The 25,651-nt window shown below is 38.7% G+C and overlaps 1 protein-coding gene across 1 annotated transcript in view; it reads left to right on the top strand.

Moving 5' to 3' along the window:
• Positions 1 to 211: 211 nt before the first annotated feature.
• Positions 212 to 25,651, top strand: part of SLC35F3 (solute carrier family 35 member F3) — a gene marked incomplete at both ends in the record, with an annotated part of 146,569 nt that continues 121,129 nt past the window's right edge. Inside the window, 2 exons of the mRNA XM_079532859.1 lie at positions 212 to 264; positions 418 to 647. Of these exons, the coding sequence (XP_079388985.1) occupies positions 212 to 264; positions 418 to 647 (283 nt within the window). The remainder of the gene's footprint in view (positions 265 to 417; positions 648 to 25,651) is intronic.

Genomic DNA, 25,651 nt, shown 5'->3' with positions numbered 1-25,651 from the left:
CGGCAGCGCCTCGCAGCCGGCAGCAGCGGCCCGCCCCTCTCCTGCCCGTCTCTCCTTGCCGGGCAGTGCCGGCCCGGGGACCCTCGGCGGTGGCCGCCGCCTCTTCGCCCGCTCCGTGCCTCCTTCTCGCCCGGTACCTGCCGGTGAGCGCCGCCGGCTCGCCCCGCCGTGAAGTCTGGGCGCCCCGCAGCCTTCGCTGCTGCTGCTCCCCATGGGGATCCGGGAGTTCCCCAACGGCTCCGCGCGGGGCAAAGCAGCCACCCTGTGAGTACGGCCGCGGGGCGGGCGGGAGGGACCGGGACACCCATCCACCCCAGCCCATCTCCCGGCACCTGCGGGGAAAGTTGTCGGAGCCGTGGGGCCGCCGCCCTCCGGACCGCGCGCGGCGGTCCCTGACGGCCCTTTCCCGTCCCTCAGAGGCATGCGGCGCTCCCCCGATGTCAGCCCGCGGCGGCTGTCCGACATCAGCCCGCAGCTGCGGCAGCTCAAGTACCTGGTGGTGGACGAGGCCATCAAAGAGGACTTGAAGTGGTCCCGTTCCGTGGAGGATCTCACCAGCGCTTCCGTAGGGCTCACCTCCATCGAGGAGAGGATCCTCCGTATTACCGGCTATTACGGCTACCAGCCTTGGGCCGCCAGCTACAAACGTGAGTCCCAGCTCGGGGCTGACCGGGTGTGTGTGTGTGTGGGGGGGGGGGGGGGGGGGGGGGGGGGGTGTTGAGGGGGTTGAGTTTGCGCCCGCAGCCCTCGGGCAGGGGCTGGGGTGCGGGAGTGCCCGCAGCCACGAGTTACGCTGCTGAGACCGAGGGACGGGTGCTGGTGGCAGCGTTGCAGGGTGTTGTTCTCTGTGTTTGTGGTAGCCCCTCCGCGTTCATCCACACGCGGTTTTCCAAAGTGATGTTTTAGGAGACTGTTAGATTTTCACAGCGTTTCATCTCGTTTTTTATGCGTTTCTTGCGTCTGTGGAGCTGTTTCTTCCGTATTTCTACACTTGAGCAAGAAACTTACTACAATATCAGCGAGGAGAAGCCCAGCTGTGTTCCCCATAGGCATGACTTAGAAAGGCAGCGAGTCCTCGGGGGGCTGTGATACAGCAGCTAGTGCTTTCACATGTAATGCTCCCTATCTCTTGCCTGTCTTTCATCTCCACGGGGATAACTGCATGACTTCAGGAGCTCTAAAAATAAGTTACCCATTAATTGAAGTCATGAAAGTATCTTTGGTTGTTTTAATGTTGTCTGTTGTAGGGTTTTTGTTGTTGAAATGATCGGGCTGTAACAGAAGTGGTCGCTTTGCTGGGTGTGTGGGCTCTGACCAAGTGATTGCTTTCACCTTGTGCTTTCCTAAATATGAAGTGTAAACATCCTGAAATGTTTGCTCGTGGATGATCTTGCGAGTGTGCTTCATCATGAAAGTGATGCAAGAAAGTGTGGTACACAGCTTTCTCCACTTTTACACAGCATTTGCTCCACTTGTCCACTGAGGAAGAGCAACTTTTGATTGTAAATAGGGCTTTACTGATGAAAATTCTTCTGTAAGAGACTTTCTTTTTTTTTTTTTTCTTTTTTTCTTTTTTTTTCATTATTTTTCAACACAAATATCTGATATTTGCTACTTTACTCATAGGGAGTATGGAATTTCTGTAAGAGCAGTTCTATTGCATGGATGGGGGCCATTCCTGAGAGTAAAGCTTTTCAGGATCAGATGGTGTGTTGGTGCCAGATTCAGTTGGATGTTGGTGCCTGGATCTGACACAGTGACTAATAGTCCAGCTGAAGCTGCACTGAGCCACTGTGGCAGATCCTTCTGAAATAATAAAGGTCATGCAAACTCCTCAATTACAACTTTGTGTTGAAATGTATAACTGTGTCTGAAGAAGTTAATTGCAAGTCTAAGCTTGCTAGTCTTGTTACATTTTCTCTTGCAGCTTGTTCTGAATAACGAAAATGCATACTGGAGTTGCAATGGAACATAAATACCTTGTGTTTCTTAAGTTTGTGCCTAACAACGACAGGTGATAGGAAGTCATTGTCAATTTGAGTTGATAGAGATGTAGGAGGAAAAAAAAAGAAAGGAAAAAAAAACCCACCCAAAAAAGAAGTCCCATCTCTCTAGCTGATATAAGGTGGCATGGCTGAAGCAAAGCTGTGTTGATGTATATCAGCTGAAGAGCTGACTGAATGCATGTAAATAGGGTAAATCATCTAAAGTGGGAAAATAACTTTGGAACGGCTACTTTGAAACCTTTTTAAATAGCCCATTGATTCGAGTTTAGGCAGTTAGGCTTGGATTTTTAGGCAGTTAGGATATGGATTTTCCTTGTGACTTTCAATTTAAGTGGTTTAATTGGCCCAAGAAGTGCAATCAAACAATTTTTATTAAGCTCAAATTGCTCCCTTGTGCTTTTTGTCATCTTATTGTGTGTGCTTGTAGACGTTTGTGTTGTTGGCACTCTGTAAATAATGAGTGTAATTAATGAATTGCATGAATAATGAATCTGCATTCTGGAAAACAAGTCAGTAATCTTGTCTGATCTGATCAGATTTTATCTGCATATTTCTATGACGTTCTGATTGTAATTAAATCACCTGCAGGGCTAGCGCGCGCGCTCTCTCTCTCTCTCTCTCTCTCTCTCTCTCTTTTTTCTTCCACACAAGGCAGTATTCCTCATATACATCATTTAGACTGTTTATGTGTATTTAAAATTGAGACATCCAGGAAGCTCTGTTAGTTTTTAATGAAACTCCATGAAGGTAACCATGAAAGGTAATCAAGGAGAGTGTTGCCATGATCCCCAAATTGGCTTTGAGACTACTTCTGTTGGGGTAAAAGACTGACCTTTTAAAAGAGATTGTGATATCTCAAGGTTACAGACCAGTGCCTGTGTTTCATATACTCATAAATAAGATGGAAAGAGGGAGAGGAAGAAGTGAAAATTTGCTAAAGTCATAAAATATAGATTGGATAGAAAAGGAAAGGACTCTGCATTGCTCCAGGAGGACTGACTGAGTCAGGTGAGTAGCCCGGATGTTAACAAATGACACTCAGTATCACAAACAGAAGATTCCTGTTCCCTGAAACTGCTAAAAAGACCAGTGCAGCCTATGAAGTTTCACATCACTTCATGAGCTTGTGAGAGGGAATAGGCTGGGACTGTATGCAGCTCAGTGAAGACCTCTGCTGTTTGTCTGTACTTGCAAACTGGATTTTAGGAACTGGAATAATGTAATGTGCTTTTGTGTTATTATGATGCCTTCAGAGAATTTAGTGATACAGCCTCGTGAAATATTGTGCACTATTGGTTATTTTAAAAAAAAAAAAAGATTAAAGAAGGCTCTAAGATGAGTAAGGGAAAGAATGCAGACAGTCTGTAAAGAGTCTCAAGAGTTTTGGCTCTTCATCTTAAAGAGGTAAAAACAGCAGTGTGTGAGGTACTGGTGCATGTTGCTCAGGCATATGGAGGGTTTTATTTCTCATAAGAGAAAAACAGATGGGCACTAAAGCTGAAAAGCCATCAGTTAATAATAGGAAAAATATTTTTTACAGAAACATATCTTTTGTTTTTGAGATAACAAATCCAAGGGACTGTTGATCTTGCCACTGCTATAAATTACAATAGTTTGGGAAAATACTGGAGAGCATATTAAGCTTCATTGATCAGAATAAAAATTAGTGGGAGAGGTGGACCATAATCTTCCTGAGGGTCTCTTGCACTTTCCTTCATAGCCTCTGCCCATCTTCAGAAAGAGGATAGGAGTGTGGCATGATCCAGTCTAGCAGTTCTTTCCTTTCTGAAACCCCTGCTCATGAGTTTCAGTGTAAATAAATGTGGGAATAACTGCTCTTGAGTCTAAATCAAATATTTGTACTTTTTTCCATGGGGATAGTTTGCAGCATCTGACTTAAATTCTCAAATGCACTGGGAGGGGGGAAGAATTATGCAAGATGCAGTAGAATCATAGTCTGATACAGGTGTGTCAATGATAGTACTCAGTAAATATGCAATCATTTGTATCAATGAGAAGTATGTTAATTGACTTTTTTTTAATTAGCACATAGTGATCAAATAATTTCATTTAAAGAAAAAAAAAAAGACAAAATTTGTAGATCCCAGTAACAGCCTATTTGTTGTTTGTAGATCAAACCGTTGTTAGGGCTGCTAACATCAGTGCTGCTCTCTTTCATGGAGGTGAAATAAATTACCACGGTTTCTCTTTCTAAAAGCTCTGTGAGTTATGTTTGACAGAAAAGACAAGGTGAACAACCATATTTTAAGTTTCCATTTGGTACCACAGTGGGAATTAGGCTTCTAAATGCTTTTTAGAAGTATATTGCTGAAGAACTTTTCTGCACTTGAAACATACAGCTGTCACCCAACTGTTGTTGAACTGTCTTGCTGATCTGTGCGGAAGACTTTCTATTATAATTACTGTAGCAGTTGATGGGAAGCTTGTTTCAACCTGAAACACACACAGCTAGCACCACTGTCAAATGTCCTTTTTTACATTGGCTAGGACAGTTCTGTAGTTATTTAATATCACAGTCTGCCATTATCTGATTAGTGTTTTAAATACATTGATGTGGATTTGAGTCGGCTATCCCAGTTTTGCAGTCTGCCCTTTCCTACAGATCATCTACACACATCTACTCCTTGTTTAAGATTAGGGTCTGTATTCTAAAGGAGGGACTTTTGTGTATCGTTAGGAAGTGTTCTTAAGTACAGACTTGTTGCAGACAAATCAGGGTTATAGTTGTCCCTCTCTCCTTTCAGATGCTTGAGAGCCTCTTAGCATCACACTTCTATTCAATTCCATGCTTTGTGTGGTTACAGGTGCTATCCTCAGAAAGAATATTGGGAAAATAGTGTGTACTTCTAATTCCCCTTAGTGCTATCTAGTAGGAGTTCACTTCAGTAATAAGCTCCTGGCCTGTGGACATTTCTGAGACTTTGGCCTGGTATGTAATTCCAGGTTGTTGCAGTGACTTAAGTGGCCTGCTGTTCTTCAAGTGGAATGGATAGATTGCGTCCACCAGTTTTGAATACTTCCTGCTCTACTCCTCCCTGCTAGCTAAAGAGTGGTTCTCTATTTTCAGTGTTTCTCTACTGCTACTTCAGCAACACAACAAGCTGTGTGGTTTTAATGCCCAGATTATCAGCCTACTATTCATACAGCATGCAGCCCAGAATGTCTTGACTTGGAGATGGAATTAAATGCTATTACCAGTGTAATACAAACAACATGTTGGAACGCATTGGCTTACAAATCTTCAGAATGTTTCTCAGAAAGCATGAATGTCTGGCTATGAAAATGTCACAACTACTGAACTTAGATATCCTTTCAAGGGAGTATTGGTTTGAACTAATTAAAAGTATGAGATTTTAGTTGTACAAATAGAAATTATACAGCTGAAGACCATTCTCCTTATGGTCTGCTTTTCACGTGAAATTCATGCTGAATGCTGTAATTTTCACATTTGTTAAAAGCAAATCCAATGGGGTTATGAATCAGGATAAAAATACTGATGTGTGAAATTTGTTCAAATGCTGTTTTTGTAGTATTTACAGCTGAGTGAGAACTTAACTTGTTTTTGAGCTGGCATACAGGAATCTCCAGAAGTTCAAAGACAGAAATGGAGGAGCAGTTCTCTCCAGGGAAAGTCATCTTCAGGCCAACTGTGAGCAAATAATTTAAAACTGATACTTATTTTCTACTACATAAATAAGAAGGTCATGCTCTTATAACTGATGCAGTATTTTGATGACAGCCTTCGTGTCGCTGTTCCTAAGCTCAAATGATTACATGGGAATCTTGTTTTTCAGGTGAGAACATGGACCAACCTCTAGATAATTTAGAAAGACTTGGATATATGCCCTGGTGTCAATTTATAGGTCTAAATCCTCCAAGAGTTTAAAAGAGAAGTAAAAATATGTGCCTTACCTCATTGCTTTAAGCCAGATTTATGGTTTTTAAGGCTTAATTTGTTGTTTCTTCTTGATGCTCTTTGGCAATACTAACATAACTAATTGTTCCATTAGCAGAAAAAGATGAACAAAGCCTGGTCGCTCTTACAGGCAAAATAAAAGAATAGTAATTGGTTGCATTGCAACTTGGAAAGTATTGTGGCACAGTGAATTCAATTATCACTCTAGTTGTTTGTTGCAAGCTAAACCTATGTGTGATTTTACATAAACCAGGACTGTTACTGGCTTACATTCATGTGACAGCTCACGCAAAAGCTCCTGGAGCTGTTTCCCCACATGTATGGCACTCATTGTAGCTGAGAATAACTGTTCTCAAAAATATTCTATCAAAATACTCCAGAGACCTGATCCTAAGTTTGCAGTGGATGTCCCAGAACGCTAAGGGGAACTTTTCTTTCCTTTTTTTTTTTTATTTTTCTCTTGGTAAGAGAGCCCCTTAACTCCTATGGACTTTAACTCTCTGGTGGCCTTGCAGTTGAAAATGAGAGTGGAAGAGCAAAATCTGGCCAGAAGAGATAGGGCAAAAGAGTGCAGGGGATTAATGCTGAGCAGCCACAGAGATACTGCACAGATATTTAGGGAGAGATCAAACAGCCTGTTACAAGTTTCTTCTTCAAGACAGTTCTGATGGAGAAAGATCCTCATCTTTCTTCCCTGACTTTTTCAGGTGGTAAGGAAAATACCTTTGGGCCAGTACTAAGCATAAAGCTGCTTCCTCTTATGATTTGGGCTTAATTAATCATAGATTTCAAGTTTTCAACTTTCTATGGGCTAATCAAGCAAATTGTAATTTAGTCTGATTTACTAAACATTTTGAATCATTTAGTAAATGTTTGGGAAATTGCAAATGTTTAGTGAATGTGTTTACTAAATGCACTGTAGTTTAGTAAACAAATAATACAATTGAGTAGTGTTACCCCCACTTTTAGCTAGGCAGTCAAGCAAACTTTTTTTTTTTTTTAATATTGAGTTTTTACAGTGAAGAAACTAACAGTTGCAACCTACAAAATGCATACTTTTGTTTCTTGATTATTTAAACAAATTAATTAGTTGCTTTCTGCATTTTTTTTTTCTTCCATGCAGCTCTAATTACGTGCCATGTGCAGCATGCTACTTATACATAAAAGCTCATGGAACAGTAATTATGGAGCTCTTGGCTTTCAGCATTAGCTTTATATCCCTTAGCATAAATGTTATCAGTGAATGTTGTTCTTTTCAGTGGAATATACCACTGAAGTCTCTATTGTGAAAATCTACTAGGACTACTTGTGTTAATGAAGCTGAGGCTCACATTAGCAAGTCTGAGGAAGTGTTAACTGGCATTCGAGACTCCTTTTGCTGGTGAACTGCGTGAAGGTATATATAGATGTGTATGTTTGTATTGTAAGTAGAAGTGTGAATATGTTGAGTAATTAGCGTCTGTAATCCATACTAGTGGATTGTTAGTAAAAAGACAGCCTATTGATACAGAATAATGAGGGAGTAAACTAGTTTGCTTGAACGGTATTTAGGAACTATTAAGGGTTAAACAAATGTTTATTCTTGAAGCAATTTTGCATCAAGTTTTTGAAGCTGTATTTGTCTTTATTGAGGAATCTTTCCTGTGTCAAGGACATTTCTGCAATAAATCTGGAGTGTACCTTGTGATACGTGTAGCAGCATTGCAATCTGGCTGCAGAGTTTGTGCTGAAATATTGTAATATCAGATATTGTTTTGTAATGGGAATATTACTAAAAGACAAAAACACAAGGAAAGGACTACTGGTTCCAGATGTTTATCTTCTTGAAATTGCTTAGTGTATTGCCACTGAAGCCCATTAGCCTCAATGGTAATTTCATCAGATTCTAGTTGTTGTGATCTAATCGGTCTTTAATATAATGAGGTGTTTTTGTTTCATATTTCTGATGTAGATCACAAGCTACTATATCTACTGCCAATTAATGGAAGTCAGATAGGTCTCAGGATGAAAAGAGGGAGGGACAAATTACATAAAGGCAACTTTGTCCCTCCTGCATAGAGTTCTCCCCTGAAGGATCTGAGGGTGTAGTTCTGGCCCTCTCTTTGGAAGTGAAAGCCGTAGGCTTTTTACTATTGCCAGTGAATGATTACAACTCTGAGAACAGTAAAACAATAAGACCTTTGGTTTGGAGAAAGATCCTATGAAGGCTAACCATTCCCTGGGTGGGAACCCTGATCTGCAGATAAATTTCTGTCTTATTGCGGAACCTGGTTGTGGGAATGATGTTCCCTGAATTCATTTTCTTTAAACTTTGGATGCTGCACTTGGCCATCTCCCTTTATGAAAAAAAAAGTTCACCTAAGTTATTTCAGACTCCTCAGTTTTCTTCTGACCTTGAGAATCATAGGGTTCATTTCTGGACAAAATCTGCCTTATTCTACATCCAATTGTATTTTTTTCCTATTACTATTTCAACGTAGGAATCAGGCTTTTTCTGATAATGCCTATTTCAGTAGTTTAGGGATTTAGGTGGCTTAACATTTGGAAAAATAAGGATGACGTTTCATAGCCAACAGGAAATATTAGCTCAGTAAGTCCAACATACAAGGCAAGATAATTTGATTCTTTGAGCTCCTCCAGAACCAGGGCATGTAACTTGCTGCAAGTGAAAAAGTTGCATTCTTCCTAATAAGGCCTCGATCTTGCAATTAACCATTCTCATTGCTGTAATTGGTTCTTGTGCAATAGTTTGTGAAAACAGGCCTTAACATCTGAATGGAGCAACCTTGTTTTCCATTTTGAAGTGCTGCAAAATCCTGACAATCCTACTAGCATACAAATAATAGCTAGTAGAGGTAATTCAATAGTAATATTCCAAAGAGTTTTATCTTTTCTTTCTCTGCTTTGACATTGCAAATAGCACTGATATGGTGCTTTTCCTCAGTGTCTCCTGCACAACAGCTAAAGGTTCCAAAGTAGTGTGGAAGTTGAACTTGTCTGCTTTCTGTCTATGCTGGAGCAAGCCTATATTTTACTTTTAACCTGGCTGGCAGTGATGCTGTTTGTGAGCCCCAGAATACCGTGATGTGGCTTTGCCAGGTCCATGTAGTTGTATGAATGGATCATGGGCTTGTGCTCAGGTGTAAAGTGGATTAAGAGCCTACCAATCCCTACTGAGATCTTGAGCTCACAAGATATTGTCTTCACGGTCATGTCCTGAATCCTTGTATCCAGTAGGATTAGCTGTTCACAGACTTCTACCCTAGCTGAAGTAGTGCCAGAATTCAAATCACTCATCCACTACTTGCACCATTACTTGCCAGGAAATAAAGATCCCTCATGGCTTTATGACTTTGTTGGTTCTCCTGCTCGCTTCATGCAAGTCTTTTGAAAGCTTTGAGGCTGATTTGTTGGAATATACAACCATTAATACCTGTACTTTTTAAGGCAAACTAACATGGTAATGTAGAATTTCTGGTAATTGTCTTGAATGTATCTAGGCAATAGTTATCGCTTATGGTTTCAGGTAGCATATACCATGGAACAGTAATTAATAACAGCACATGTGTTTTTCCTTGTCTTCCTGCTGAACTTGATTTTTGCTATATAGTGTTTGACAATGTCCTGATGCCCTGATGACTACTCAGTTGAGGATCTTTCTTCCTTTTAGAAACAGGAAGCTTATAATGTAAAGAAATGCATTTCAGATGCTAGTTAAATAGGAGAAATTACAAAGTAAGGTAGAACTAGGAAAAGGTGGACATACTGTTGAAGTCCTGCTCTAACTATATGAACATGGGTTTGTGGACATAAATTAACATGGAAAAATAGAACTCCTGTTGCACAGCACGAGGGACTTCAGCAGGCTGACTGACTCCTGGTCAGTTTTTCCAGCTTGCTGCATTATCCTGGGGGAATGTATGAGGAGGGCACCAATACATCTCAAATCACTGTATTCCCCTGGTTGGCTTGTAAGACCTATAATAATCCTCTTAAAGGTGCAATGTAGAATTTGACCTCCAGCTCCTGCTCATAAAATTATTTTGCTGTCATTTGAAGACCTCAATAAAAATTATCCCAGAAGGCTAAAAGTTGAAGAAGAAATTTGAAATTTTATTCTGTCATGGGAGTGTGAAGAAGTATGTTCTCAGCAGAGAAATCTAGGGACAGGAAACATACAGATCACAAGTATTGTATTGGGATCAATACTTGCAACCTTCTCTTTTGGTTAACTGTATAATAGAAATTGAATTTCACTGGAAATAGTTCTGGAAACAATATTAGGCATCCTATATTTATCCCTAGAAAGTTCAGAAGATGAAAATATTTTTGCATGGCATCTTTATAGGAATCTTTTCTAGCGATATTACTTTAAAATGACATATAGCAGATGATGTTTTCTTTCTGTATGTCAAATTGTTCAACATCCTATACTTCTTTAGAAGTGCATTATCTCTTGTCTACAAAATAAAAATACATTAGAAGTGGGAATGATTTCAGAATCTCCAGAGTGTAAACCTCGACTTTCTTATGACTCCCCAGGAGCCTTTTACTTCTTGATGAAATTACTGCTCAAAGGAAACTGGGAAAAGCGTCTCTACTGGAACACTTCTTGCTCAAAGAAAAATGTATTGTTCAGCTTTATGCTCACAAATATGAGAAAATTAGAAAAACTGTATGAGATTAATCCCTGCCTAGTCCATGACAATTCTTACATTAACCTTATTCAAGCCAGGCTCATCAGGTTTAAGTGTTTGAGTTTGCCTTTTAAGCTGGCTGTCTGCTTTATGTGCTGATCATCTGTTCCTAAGGCAACTGCATCATATTACACCTACCCATACATGGTCTTTACTGTATGTTCCTGAGAAGCCCTGTTTAAATTATAGAATAATTATTTCTTTTAATAGATGTGCAATTTTAATTTTCTTTCATCTCAAAGTTGGTATTTAATTAGCACTTTAAAGCTTGTCCCAACATAGGTAGAAAGCATCTACAGCAATTAAGAAGAGACTTTTTTTTTTTATTGTCTAGAAAGCCGGCTACTCAGAGCAGAGTGTTGCAAGGAGGAAGAACACATCTACAGCTATTTGTAGTTGTAGGAGTTGAGGATTGAGACCTCTAACAGAGCACACAGTGGAAGCAATGGAACAGGAAGAGAACATCCTCAAACAGGACTGTTAACAAACAGAAAATAGCTAGTTCTCTAAGCCCCACTCCTTTGTTTATCCTAAATGCTAAATCATTGTTAGTGTTTTTCCCCTTCAGAGGAGGACCTATGCTAGTGTGGGGGGCAGTGGATGGATTTGGTGCTGAAGCCTTTTGGAAAAGTAACAGGAAGGTGTTCTTGTTTATCAATAAGGAGAGCAGTTAGGCTTTGATAACTGTGACGCGATCAATTTAGGTGTGAGAGAAACACGTAGAAACAGACCTCCATGCAAATGTAGGCACAGAACAGTGTGTAGTGTTTTCCTGAAGAAATTTGAAGTGACACTAAAGTATGTTGAAGTATGACAATGTTGTACGTTCAGATTAGGTATCTGGTTGTTGTTAAACTATCCCACTACAGAGACATGCAAGTAGCCTACAGAATGCATCATGGAGAAACTTCCTGGTAAACTTCAAAATCTATCAAGCAAAGCTGGATGGTTGGGTCAACTATTCATGTCTTTGTTGTATTTTCAGAGATTGAAATCACTTAGTCCTCATACTGGTAAAAGTCTGAAAGAATGAATGTTCTATATAACAAAATGAATTTTGCCTGACTAAAATGAGCAACTAATGGTAAAATGAGCAAAACTAATGACTAAAATGAGCAACCTGCTGAATACTGCAGCCTGAATGGATCTAAGGGTTCTGGTCTCAATGTCTTAATAGGTCTATGAAAACTGGGCAGTTTGTTGGGCTCAGGCACTCTAAAACTTCCAGATAATCTCAGGAGTAAACTAGCTGAAGTATTTTCACAAACATAATGTGCTGTCCCAAGCTCAGCATCTCTTCTAATGCCTTTTTGCACTTTTCAAATGCAAGTGCAAAGAGGCTGGATCTGGTCCCAGCTTGCAGCTGAAATCAATCCCATTGTAACTGTTTATTTAGGCTTGTACAGTAAATTCATTTTCAGCTAAGTTCATTTCCATTGTAGTCAATCTGATAAATTATTTTGTTTTTTTCATTTTCTTTTCCATGCAAGAGGCAATTGAAGTGTGGGTGTGTGATCCCCAAGTATAAAAAAATGAAATCCTTAAGCTAGTGAGAAGAGTATAAGAGCCTCACCTCTTTTTGTTTTGAACCAGTTTAATCACAAATGTTGTTGTAAATCTGATTTTAAACATTTACTTCTTTTGGAGTTTTGACAGAAATTTAGCCCAAGTTGCATGCCCAGCAGTAGGAATTGTACAAGAATAAGAAATTTATACCAAGAGAGTTGTTATTAGTCAGTACCTTGGATATTAACTGCTCCATCTGAATCACTGTGCACTGAGATATAATTGGAAGATACAAAAACATCAGTTAATTGCAGAAAGGCTTCTTTCACTTCAAATGTGTATATCCCAGCATAAGGGAAAACCAGCTGCATTGTAATCTGCTTTCTGCAATAGGAGCTGATTTTACTAAAAGCAAATGAGTTGTATAGGGCTGAGCTCATTGTTGAAGCAATTTGAAGACAATTTGTCTGACAACAGCCAACCTTTTAATACCTGATCTTTCTTGCTTTTTTGTCACTGCTTATGTATGTCTTACACGTTAAATTACTCTGCTATCTCTTAAGTATATTTTCATTACATACCTTTCCAGAGTTAAAATTGGAGAAATTCCCAACCATTACTTACTTCAAATAATATTTCTCAGCATTGCTTTCATAAGCCTTTGAACCTAACTACTGAACAAAGTTTAAAGCTTACAGTAGTTACTTTTCATCTCTCATAATTCTTAATGTAGCAATGTTACACTAATAAAGTATTAAGGACTTAATCGATAATTAAAATAATAACTGAAAATACCTGTGGGTGTAAGTACAGTCACACATCTGCTTTATATTCAAAAGATAGGTCTGCTGTATATTTAAAGGATGGGTCTTCAAGTTCCTTTTTTTCTGCAGTTAAGTAACTAGCTAGTTGTATTTCCTTTGAGCTACTGAGTTCCGAGGAAATGTTTCTGCAACTATTAATGCACGATTTTCAAGCCTGAAAAAAAGTATATATGAGTAACTTAAGCTTTGTAACAGCTGTGAATAAAGTTGTGAATTTGTGTATGTAAACTTCTAGTACGCAAATTACTTGTATTGCTCCAAATAACTGATTTCTACTGACTGTTAATGAAACATTTTGTGGAAAATACCTATTTTTTATTCTTCATTACACAAAACATTGTTTTGGTTTGTCCACAGTAATTACAGTAATCTAGAAGATTTCATCATTGCTGTTTTATACATATTGAAAGTCAATTTCTATGTAAATAAAGCAAATATTTGTAGATGATTTAATTGTGGCTCAAAATAATTCAGTTCTCAATTCATTTTGTGCATCCCAACATAATAACATAATCATTGTTTTTGTTGTTGTTGTTGTTGTTTTTTCATCAATCTGGTTTTGTCAGTTTTCCAGGATGTAATGTAATCCAAAGTAATTCACATGTGTAGAGAAATGAAGTTTGATAGAACAGTCCATCTATAAGGCAAAATCCTTGTGACAGGGGGCTCTTTGCAATTTATTTAATGCAAATTAAAAACTGTATGAAGTAGTTGATGGATGTTTGAGTTATGCAAGGAAAAAATGGTAATGTTTCTGAGCAATTAGACATGATAGCACCAAAATTAGACCTTTGATATCCTGTTTGTTAGAAGTTCTATTTCCTTAAGTGTGAAACACTCTTCAAACCAAGTATATCATTTGATTTATTTATATTGATTCTCTGTTGATTTCAGAGGAATAAAATACTACTTAGGCAGCACGAGCTTGTAGAATCCAGCTTAAAATAACCAGTCTAAAAAGATAGGTATACTCTGTATCTCAAATGAGATATTTGAAAAGAATTTGTAGGTACCACATTTTTATGATCAAATTAAACTTGAGGCTCAGGTAGCTTTCCCTCACTTGGAGTGTTCTTAGAAAGGCAAGACAGGAATCCACAGTACTCTCTCCCTTCCTTTGCTTAGTGATTTAGTCTGTGCATGCATAAAACCACGTGTATCCAAGTCAGAACTGTAATCCTGATGTTACAGTGCTCTGGACTTTTTCATTGTTTTAGGTATAAACACATTGATTCAAACAAATTTGTGTGCTTACAGTGCTAGCTTATGCTTTTGGGATTTTAACAGCATTACCCTGGTGAAAACTGACCTTTAATAGAAACAGTTAAGTTTTCTCATAACAAGTACCCTGAGAGAACATTATGTAATGATCCACACTGACATTTTTGGGTAGTTTCTTTGCACTGGCTGATTGTTCTTACAGCCCATTTTCCCTAATCATTTAATTCATTTGCTTCTATAAAGCCCATTAGTTTTGCACTGAATTTATTGTCTGTATCAACAGCTATAGATTTGTTCATCTAAGGCATTCTACAGAAGTCCTAATTTAGCCTTTTCTGTGGTTGCAGCACTGAATATTGCGGATTGACAGGCAGTTATTTTGAACTGCATACAGCACTCTTTGGTGTTCATAGAAAAAATGGAAAAATGAGTAAGGAAACCTGAAGTCTATGTAATGTCCTTTTTACCTTACTTCTGCTTGCCTGGGAAGGCAGAAGGAAGGCATCAGAAAATCAAATTGTGCTATTTTCCTATGACTAAACCTTAGCTTGTTTTAGCTGCTGTGCCAAGAAGTCTGTAAGTACCCACAATGTATTTAAAAAGGCAGAAAGTTCCCTGGCTTGGGTACTGAGCAGAATTCAGAGGCAGATGTTTTAATGCAGAAATGTGCATTGAAAAATGATTTCAGAATACTACAGAAGTTTATTTGACAGACACGGCGCATAATGTTGAATGTGAGATGTATAAACTTAGTATAATTTGAAATAATGTGGTGATAACACTGAGTGGTAATGTGCCATTGAGTATGGGACAGAAATATAATACAAGGTACTTTCTGAATGGAAAAAACGTCTTGCCCCAGTTATATAAATGTTTCTTCAACACAACTTAAGGGGGCTTTGTGTGCAATCATAATGAGGAATTTGACATTTATAAATGACTTCTTATTCAGTAAGTTCTGGGATCCACAGACTAGATGCTGGAACTAAAAAGTATAATTCAATAGGTTCATTTGTCGAATCCCAAGTCAGACACGTTTATTCTGAGCTGGTACTCCTACAAATCTAGACTTTATACCACTAAGATATAACCCATTATCACTTGCAGCACTTAATGCAGTGGTATTACTTGTGGAAAAGTTATGTTTCTATCCGCTACTTGGGAATTTCCATGATTGACGCAAATGTTTTGGCACTTGATGTCTCACAGGTTTGGATGTAGCCTTAAAATAATCTGATAGCTTGACTGAATGCTGTGAGATAACATAAAGGTGCTGTATAATTCATGATAAATGACATGGGATCATTTTCTTTGGTCATGCAAAATACAGTGGAGATTATTGTTGAGTTTCTCATTGATTCACTTCAGAATGAATGAAAAGGTAGAATAGATAAGGTAGATTAGATAATGATAGCAAATTGGTCATGAAATGATGTTTTGCTAATTAGTATTTGCTTTGTGACTAAACTGAGAAACGAAGATAACAGAACATGGTATCATCCTACTTGCATCTTCCAACATCAAACAAAACTGTCTGAAGTAAGAGCAAGAGAAATTCATCCAGCTAAAGGAGCTTAACCTAAAGTATTCCCATATCTTGAAAATGAAAAAAGTGCTTATACTGATACCTAGGCATTTCATGTCATTTTATGAACTTTGCCTTACAGAATTGATCTTAACAGCAACACAGTGTTGTAGAGTTTTGAAAAAGAAATGTTCATATAAAGCTTTGTGGCAAAAACCTTTGGCAACAGCCCAAACTCCCATGTTATTCCTAAATCCTTATATACTGTAATCATAAGGAGTACCTCTTCAATATTTCTTTTCAGTGCTTTTAAGAAAAGTACTGAAGTACTTTTGAAGTACTTCAGAAAAGTAGAAAAGTCAATAGAGGGAGACTTTGAACATTGCTGCTGGTTTGGCCAGAAATAAGGTACATTCTTTTATTTTTGCCATTTGTCACCCCACCTCTGTTCAATCTGCCATTTTTTGTACTCTTCTTTCATGTTGTTTTGCTTGTTGACTATCAAGGAAAAGTACTTCAAGTATCAGTGCTTTTACGTATGTTATACTGATGATTCCAGTTTAGCTGAATTCTGATAACGTGCCTACAGATCTTGCTGCTGAGGGTCAGCGTAGTTCTGATCTGGCTCAGGGAGGTTGTGCCTGCAGAACAGTCCAATGGCAGCTCTTATGACGTGTCTGGGAAGAGAGGACTGTTTGTGGTTTTGTATGAACGTGCAATGCATTGTGGATTTTCCTGGTTTTTCTGGAAAAGAAACATCTGTATTAGTTGCATAAGTGTTTCTTGTTTCTTTACAGAAAAAAGTACTTGAGAGAACTTTCCTGTTTATAACATCTATAAATAGGCGATTGTTTGGGTTTGCTGTAGAAGGCTATTAGGTAGTGACTAGCAGTACAGTACTGATGTCTTTGTGTCCTGTGGGATGGCTTGGACCTTTATGTTATAGCCTGGGGGAGATCTGATGGTCACATTGTGTTGACCAGTGTGAAACCTGGGTCTGTTACCTGCATATGGCTCGGCAGTCTGTTACAAAGTTCTTGATTTTGCTTCTATAATTCTAAAGTGACTAATGCATTCCTTTGTTAATTAACAGGCAGTATTTAACAGTGCGTTCTTTCCCAGGCTGGAAGTGAAAAGTGCAAGAAAATGAATCAATGCCTTGTGCAGTCAGGCTCTGAGATAGACAAGAATCTCATTTTTTATGAGTAAGCTAAACCACATCTGTATTTGCTGTGTTAAGTTCAAGAGGAAGGGGACTAAATTCAGCACAATTACTTTTCCTTTGCTCCTAGCTGTTCTTGGCAGGATTTTTTCTTAACACCTGGTTAGCTGGCCTGCAAACAGGTATGTTCAGGGAATAGAGTTCAGCATGAGAAATAAACAGCTTGAATCATAGCCTCTTCAATCTCTGTCTGTTCTTGATGTCTCCCTTCTGCGTGATTATTTTTTTTTTTCCCCCGGTGGCTTAGTTCCTACATGCACTGCAAAGGTAAGAGAGCATGCTGGGAATTAACTTCCAGGAGGATTTCTTTCCTTGGAATTCATGCTTCTACAAATGATAGCATCTAGAAGGAAGATGTCTCTTGTTTTTGTATCAGACTTGACTAACTACTGTATGATATAGTTGAAACATATTTCTCATTGCATGTTCTGTGAATTTGGTCTTCTTAAGGATATGCATGCTGAGGCAATCTAGAAGCTGTGCAGTAACAAAACAGTGCTTCAGTTCAGAAGTGTGCTGAGATGATATCTGAAAGTGGGAGGTTGCAGCAGTCTGGATAAAATGAACAGACTTGTTCAGTTAGCAACACTGCATTGCATTTGCTTCCTTCTACAAAAGAGGAGATTTTCAAAAGCCTAAAGTGGTCCTGATATCCCACTTTTTGTTGTTGTTTGCTATTGTTTTAGCAGACTGTATGCTATGCATCCTGTCTGCGCCCTTATAAGTTTATTGAATCATGTCACTTTCTTATCCAAAATTGAATTGTGCCTTGACTACAACTTCAGAACTGTGGGTTCTTGCCTTAAGAGACTGTGTCAGTGATGGGCATGGTGAAAGGCAATAAATTTGCTCTTCTTTATTAAAACTTAAAAAAACATAACTTTTGTTATTTAATGTCATATCGTAGAATGGCCTGTGTTGAAAAGGACCACAATGATCATCCAGTTTCAAGCCCCTGCTGTGTGCAAGGTCACCAACCACCAGACCAGGCTGCCCAGAGCCCCATCCAGCCTGGCCTTGAATGCCTCCAGGGATGGGGCATCCACAGCCTCCTTGGGCAACCTGTTCCAGTGCGTCACCACCCTCTGGGCAAAAAACTTCCTCCTAATATCTGACCTAATCCTCCCCTGTCTCATTCCTCCTTGTCCTATCACTATCCACCCTGGTAAACAGCCGTTCCCCTATTTATATGCTCCTTTCAAGTACTGCAAGGCTGCAATGAGGTCTCTCCGGTGCCTACTCTTCTCCAAGCTAAACAAGCCCAGTTCCCCCAATCTTTCCTCATAGGAGAGGTGCTCCAGCCCTCTGATCATCTTAGTGGCCCTCCTCTGGACCTGCTCCAAGAGCTCCACGTCCTTCCTGTACTGGGGGCCCCAGGCCTGGACACAGTACTGCAGATGGGGCCTCACAAGAGCAGAGTAGAGGGGGACAATCACCTCCATCTCCCTGCTGGCCACCTCTTTTTTAGTACAGCCCAAACACAGTTGGCCTTCCAGGCTGCAAGCGCACACTGCCGGCTCACATCCAGCTTCTCGTCCACCAGGACCCCCAGATCCTTCTCCACCGGGCTGATCTTAACGAAATCTTCACCCAGTCTATAACACCTGAGAGAAATGTATTATGAAAGAATCCCTTTAAGTAAATAATAAGCAAATACGTTATAATCTACTCAGATAATTACAAATGAATTTCTAAAACACGATAGTTCAGCAGCTTTGTTTCTTGCTAAAGATTTGAGAAGTGTCAATCAGCAAAGAGTCCTTAGTTGTCCTTATGAGTCTATCTGGGAATGCTTGTTTTTTGTTTTTTGTTTTTTGTTTTTTGTTTTTAAATACCTGAGCCCACTTTGGGTGTTTGTGGTCTTTTCTGGGCGGGTAGAAAAAATTTCACTCGATTCAATAAATCAAATACTAAGTTCAGAAGCAGATGATAATGTGTTTTTGTTGTTGCTGCTTTGCTTTAAATTTATTTTCAGTTTATGAATGAAAATGCAGCCCATGTTCTATTTTGGTTGTTTGTTTTCCGAGAATATACTTACTCTAGATCCTCATATGAGGCAGTGTCTGGACACAGACTGCTAATAGTTCTGTTTATTACAATAATTTAATTTCTATGTAAAGTGAACTGCTTTAAAATTCAATATATGCTTATAATTTAACATTTTGCCCTGAAGAACCTGCTTCACTTAGGGTATTTCAATTAAATGTAGTATTAATGTAAATAACAATTAGTTATGTAAATAATTAAATGAATTAAATAAAATTCAATTTTATGCTAGTTTTGCAATTTCTGCATCAAATTCCTATTTTCATCCAACAGCATCATGATAAAACCATAGCATAAAAGATTAATCATCATAAATGTCAAGCAGCAATTCTATTACTAATTAAGAATGTGAGCAATTTATGTCATTATTTAAATGACTATATGTATTTATGACTTGTTAAAGACATGGCAAATGCAGTGTAAAGGACATCTTTGTGTTTTTTTGTTTTTTTTTAAGAGGTATTTTTAAATAAACTTATCAGAAGTATACTGCAGCTTTAATCTGAAAAGACACAAACTAAAATAACAATATTAGAAGCCTGCAATACAGATCATAAATCTGATCTTCCCTATGAATAAAGAATTGTTTATTCCATGCTCAATTAAATGGTCAAGAGAGCAACTTTCAAACAGCCATTAAAAGTTTGTTTGGGTTTTTTAGTTTTTCTTTTCTCCACCTTTGTCATATAATCCTTGATATATGGAGGCCAAAAATTAACAGAATGTGTTGGAAAAGGAACCAAGATGTTCATGGAGAATGGATCTGCTGCTAGTGTTGGTCTAGATGCAGTCTCTGATTTGAGTCCATAGATATCTGCTTGTTGAAATGCATATGAAGGGAGTGGGTGCTCTGTGATTGCTCACCCAGTTTCCCATACTTTTCAATAGGCATCTGGTATTGGGCTCTGATCATACTGCTCACACCTTTGTCCCCCGTGCCTATGGAACTAAATCAGGGGATGTGCTAGCCCACCCAGTGGCCACCTCCTGGTGCTCATGTGCCAGTTTGTGTCTGAGTGGGAGAGAAGGATGAAATGGCATGGGCGTCACAGACCCAGGTACAGATGTTTCTCAGCTCAGAAGCTGCCTGGACCTCACGCAAGGTGTGAGGAGAAGCATAGATGATGTCCAGACAGAATTGTAGAAGTGAGGTAGAAGTTGGTAGGGCTAAATATGAGAGTGGTTGAGGAGGTTTTGCTGATCAGAAGGGTCAGGACATAGAAGAGGGCAGCCCTTCTCTGTTGGAACGAGCCAACAGTGGGCACTGCTACACTCAGGCTGCATGTCAGTCTTTGGCCTCACCCACTGGTGGTAGTTTGTAAACCAGCATCACTTAAACCATAGTCTCTGCCTCCTGCTTTAAATTGGAGTTCTTCAATCACTTTAATCAGAAAAGGAAAATGGCTGTGTGATCCTTGTGTGTGGTTATGTCTTTTGTTTTCCATGGCTGAAAATGACCAGATTGGAGAGTTAACAGAGGAACAGGTTGTACTTATATACCTTCCAAGTTTCAAAATCTCTCACTCTCAAATAGAAATTGGATCAGCATATCTCTTTATTTTCTGGTTGTTTTTTTTTCTTTGCTTTTTGTCTGTTTGTTTTTGTTCTGTACTTTAGCTGAGATTGGTCAGGGTGACTAGGTTGACTGCAGTGGTTGGAGGACCCCTCAAGTACTGTCAGGATTAGTTCACAGCGAGAGATTATCCCATCTGTTGTAGCAAGTTTATATTAAACAGGTTTAAGCAGAAATTAAAAGTAAACAAAAAAATTAAATAACCTGACTTAATGTCTCTTTCTTTTTAATGAGAAGCTGCAGAAGTCAGAAGCAGCTGTACTTTGTTCTGTCATGATTTCATGCTCCTATTATTTTTTAGTTATCCAGCAAAACACAAGGAATGTAGAGCTATACTTAATGGAAGAAGTGAGGAGAAACACCCTTCATGGTCTGTTATTTAGTACTTCCTTCTAAGCATCCTTCCTTCTCTGTAAAGAAGACACCAGCATTATTTCCTTTGTTTGCTTTCTGCTATGTTAGTTACCCCTCTACCAGTTTTTTGTTAGTACCTGAAAATGCTTCCCTTCCAGGCTCAGTTGTGCAAGTGATTCTTTCTTGATAAGAGGACTTCTATGGGTAAGTACAGATAGATTTCAATGCTAATTTACAAGTTAAATTCCTTGTTTCATTCTGCCTTTCCTGGGATGTTGAGACCCTCCCCATTTTGTTGGTTAAAGCAGCAACCTATGAAATGACATTTATTTGCACACTTCACTGCAATGCCTTGTTAGCAGCGAGAAAAGTTTGGTTTGGCTAAATCAGTTTGAATAAAATAATGAAAAATGCTGGTGAAGATAACTATGTGGCTTACCTTCAGTTTTTGTGTACTGCTAAAATATAAACTGTGACGTTGATTTGGTACAAGAGAAACAATGAAATAGAACAGTGAATCCAGTTAATTGCTGTACTTATTCATTAAATTGTTTGCTTTTTATTCCCTTGGTTACTGGAATAAATAGACTGTGAATATATGTTTACCTGACATTGGTTTTCTTTTATTTCCTTTTTAAAAATATTTTTGCTTTGTTGCTTTATTTTCAATTCTTCTTAGCCCCTTCTGTTTCTCTGCCTCTGCACATTTCCCTCTTACAAAAAGCATGGATAGTTTCATTTTTGTTCGTTCCAATCTGGACCTAGGATGTAAGGATTTTTTCTAAATGAACAGGGAGACAGGAGCATCTCTAACCCTAATGGACTTTTTAGATGATCTATTGAATTACTGATACAAATACGAAATGAATTTTCATGTAGACTTTTATCTGGAAGTTCTGTTTTTCTTCCCCTCTTTCTTCTTAGACTAACTCTGGTTCTTCCTTCATGATTACCTTTAATTTTTTAAAACTTAGGACCTACTGTATTATTTTTGTCTTTTACTTCTTCTGCATCCAAAGCAGTAAGATATGCATAGAGCCTTTTCTGGGGGAGGCTGGGGTCCAAGCAGTTAGTTATGTGCCTAAATCTGCCAGTTTTAAAAAATGCTCTTACTTGTCCTCTTTATCTAAATGGATCTTAAACATCATGGCCACTCTTCTGTTGCAGCTTTCCTGTTCTTCTTCATAATCTGCAGCTGACATGATATTGTTGTTAATCTTTGGTTTCAGTACGTCTGTACTATTAATGCAACCAGAAGGTTGGACCTGCTTGTCAAATGCTGGAGTCTAAATTACTTCTTTGTCATTTAGAAGTGTTGGTATCATTATGCTTTCCCAGCAGTACTGTTCTTTACAAGTGCTTCAAGGTTTTAATATCATTGCTTAATTGAATATTTATCAGATCCCAACCCCAAATATTGTGTAGAGCTTCTATAATTAAGTTTTAGACCTGATGAAATCATCTACTTGCAATTAGTGTAGAGGAATTGTTTATTTTGCATAACTTTTACATATTTTTGTTACAAGCGTGTCAAGGGGATTTGGAGGATGCATTTCTCTGATGCATTCAGATTACATTCTTGCAAAATCGTGTTTTGCTGGAACTTATTTTATGTCATTTTAAATCTTATTACACAATCATAGTACCTGTGAAGGTGTCCTCCTAATTGAGTAACAGAAAGCAATTAAAGCTGTAATGGCCAAAATTTTGAAAGAACACTGTCTGCAAAAGTACTATAGTTGTTCTCCAGGTGATACATCATCAAAAGATAAATGAATGGTATATTTTCATCAAGCTGAACTTAGCATAGCATTTCTGAATAAATGGAGAAAAGAATTATTGGAGAAAGTAATGTATTACTGGTACAGTTCCACATTTAACATTAATTCTACAGAACATCAGTGGGAACAGTGGAGTAATGTAAAAGCAAGTTAAATATTTAGAAATATGGGCAGGAAATAAAAAATAAAAAATAATTTAAAAAAAGCTTAATTAAAAAAAAAAATCACAGAATGGTTTACATTGGCTTTAGGTCAAGTTCACACATCTCTTCCACAGGCTGGGATGCTTCCCACTAGACCAGGTTGCCCAAGGAGGCTGTGGATGCCCCATCCCTGGAGGCATTCAAGGCCAGGCTGGATGTGGCTCTGGGCAGCCTGGTCTGGTGGTTGGTGATCCTGAACATAGCAGGGGAGTTGAAACTAGATGATCGTGGTGATTCTTTTCAACCCAGACCATTCTATGATTCCTTGGTGTGTTCTATCAAACCTGAGAAAACCCAGGGGTAGAAACATATTTGTATTAGGTGACTGGAGGAAAGCAGCTTGTGGGTGGAAGGTAACAGAACTGACTACTTTTTAAAACATTATTTAGCTTGACTAAAAATAAAGGAAGAAAGGACAGAAAGACAATGAGGATGCTCTCTTCGCTTAGCATTTACATCACTTGGAAGTAGTAAAGGGACAGTGATTGTACCATTTTCCACATATATTATCAGAATAAGCATTGCCTGAGGGAAATGCATTCAGTAGCATATTGCATATGCTTTTCAGCCTGTGAAGTATCACACCTGCTGGAAGGAAATATTTTAGCAGATCATCTAGGAGTTGAATGTCTTTGGTCAGCTGGCAGACCCCACATGTTTTGCAAAGCAGCTGCTGAGCCCTGCACTGTATAGGAAGTTACCCTGAAGGGGAGTTTTTGTACTACCAATGACATGTTCAAAAAATAGATTATGCACTGTTTTCAGGTGTGTAAATAAATTGTCCCTTTCTGCAGAGTCTTATAAGTTATTAAAAGGCAGGGTAAGGAGAAAAAGATAAGATTTATGTCCAGGTGGCATAGTCTGACACAAAGCAAATAGATCAAGGACATTGAAGGTCTGAGTAATTCAGGGAAAGAGTGAGCCTCCCTAGACATTTGCTGCAAATAGCCAAGCTTGCTTTGTTTTCCAGGTCATTTAATTTAATGAATAATGATTTTTTGCCCATAATCAAGACTGATAGCATACCTTCCTCGTCCTGAGGTTGAGACCAGATGTTATACTTATTGCAATCTTGCAGAGGTTACTGATTGCTGTAGTTCACTCCCAAACAAGTTGTTTTTGTAGTAAGTGAGGCCTGTAGATATTGCAGTATGAGATGCCAGAGCCTCTGCTGTGTGAATACCCTATTCCCATGCTATGGAAAATATATAAAGGAAACTGTAATAGACCTAGAAATGGCATGTGTTGTTACAAGGACCTGGAATATGTGGTCATATTCCAGAAGAAGGAATTTATTTTCCTGTTGCTCCCCCACTCCTTTTCACCTCTGTCTGCAGCTAGGGACACAAAGACAAAAGCTTAAAGGAGTTGAATTTTGTTTGATATTTTTTGTTTCATATCTATGTTTTTTCTCCATTTTCAAAATGTTACAAGGGATTCCTGTGAAAGGAAGTAGGGGGGACTGAAGACATTGAAATACCTTCAGGAAATATGTCTCTGAGGTGAATCCTTGTCTCTTCTGGAAACTGGGCTTAACCATAATACAATTTCTGTTTTTCCTCAAATCCTGACCCAGCTGCCTCTTAGTACACTAGACCCTAGGAACAGTAACTGTCTGTCTTCTGCTTTCTCCAGAAGGACTGATGTCTGCAGCAGCCTCATCTGTGAACATTGCCCTGTGCTCCACGGGCACCAACCACTACAGCCAATTAACCTAGGTTAATTACTCCCAACAGTTAATCTGCCTTTCACTTGAGGTTGTTGCTTGTATTTGATGCCTAAAGAAGAGCTGATGTGCTTGAACGCTTGTCTCAAGTTACTTTTTTTCCCCCCTATACTTACAAACATGATTTAATTAAATCAGCATTCTCTAATAACGTTATTGAAATTTTACTTCTGGATTGATATGAAAAAGGACAAAGAGAAGGGTACTGTTGTACGTGACAGGCCATCCAATTGCTCTTAGATATGGAATTCTTCTATAGGAAAAATCACAACCTTTGTGATCTTGTGAGATTTATCAGAAATCATTTAGAAAAATTAGAAATGTGGTCAAAAATATTTATTTAGGAAATCTGTGATTCCAGTGATCTTTCCCTCTTCCTGAACAAGAACGATTAAAATAAAGCATTTAGTTTTTATCTGAAATGTATTTCTAATCACTGGCTTACTTTTTAATTCAATTTCAAACCTGAACTTGTGATTGTTTTTAAATATCACCTTTATTTTAAATTGAAATCTCTTTTGGATGGTTGTCATTAGAACAAAATACGGTACTGGAAAGTTTTTAGATCAGCTGAGATCACTTAGAAAATGCTCACATTTTTAGTACTACTGTGTCTATTTGGAAATCATTGTAAGAAATATTTTGTTTTAATCTTACTTCCTTTGTTCTTCTTTATCTTAAGTTCTGCGGCACAAATTGTGGCATCATAGAACATCCAGAGTTGGAAGGGACCCACAAGGATCATAGAGTCCAACTCCTGGCTACACATAGCACCACCTAAAATCCAAACTCTATGTCTGAGAGCAGTGTCCAAATGCTCTAGGAGCTTGGGGATGTGACCACTGCCCTAGGGAGCCTGTTCCTTGCTCACTGCCCTCTGATGAAGAACCTTTTCCTAACACCCAATCTGACCCTCTCCTGATGCATCTCCATGTTGTTTCCTTAGGTCTTGACCCTCTTTGGAGCAGAGATCAGTGCTGATGCTCTGCTCCCCTCATAAGGAGCTGTAGACAGCAATAATGCCTCTTCT

Source organism: Tetrao urogallus (genome assembly GCF_951394365.1).
Source record: "Tetrao urogallus genome assembly, chromosome: 2".
Taxonomy (NCBI): domain Eukaryota; kingdom Metazoa; phylum Chordata; class Aves; order Galliformes; family Phasianidae; genus Tetrao; species Tetrao urogallus.
Note: the sequence above shows the minus strand (reverse complement) of the source record. Positions and strands in the feature narration are given on the sequence as shown.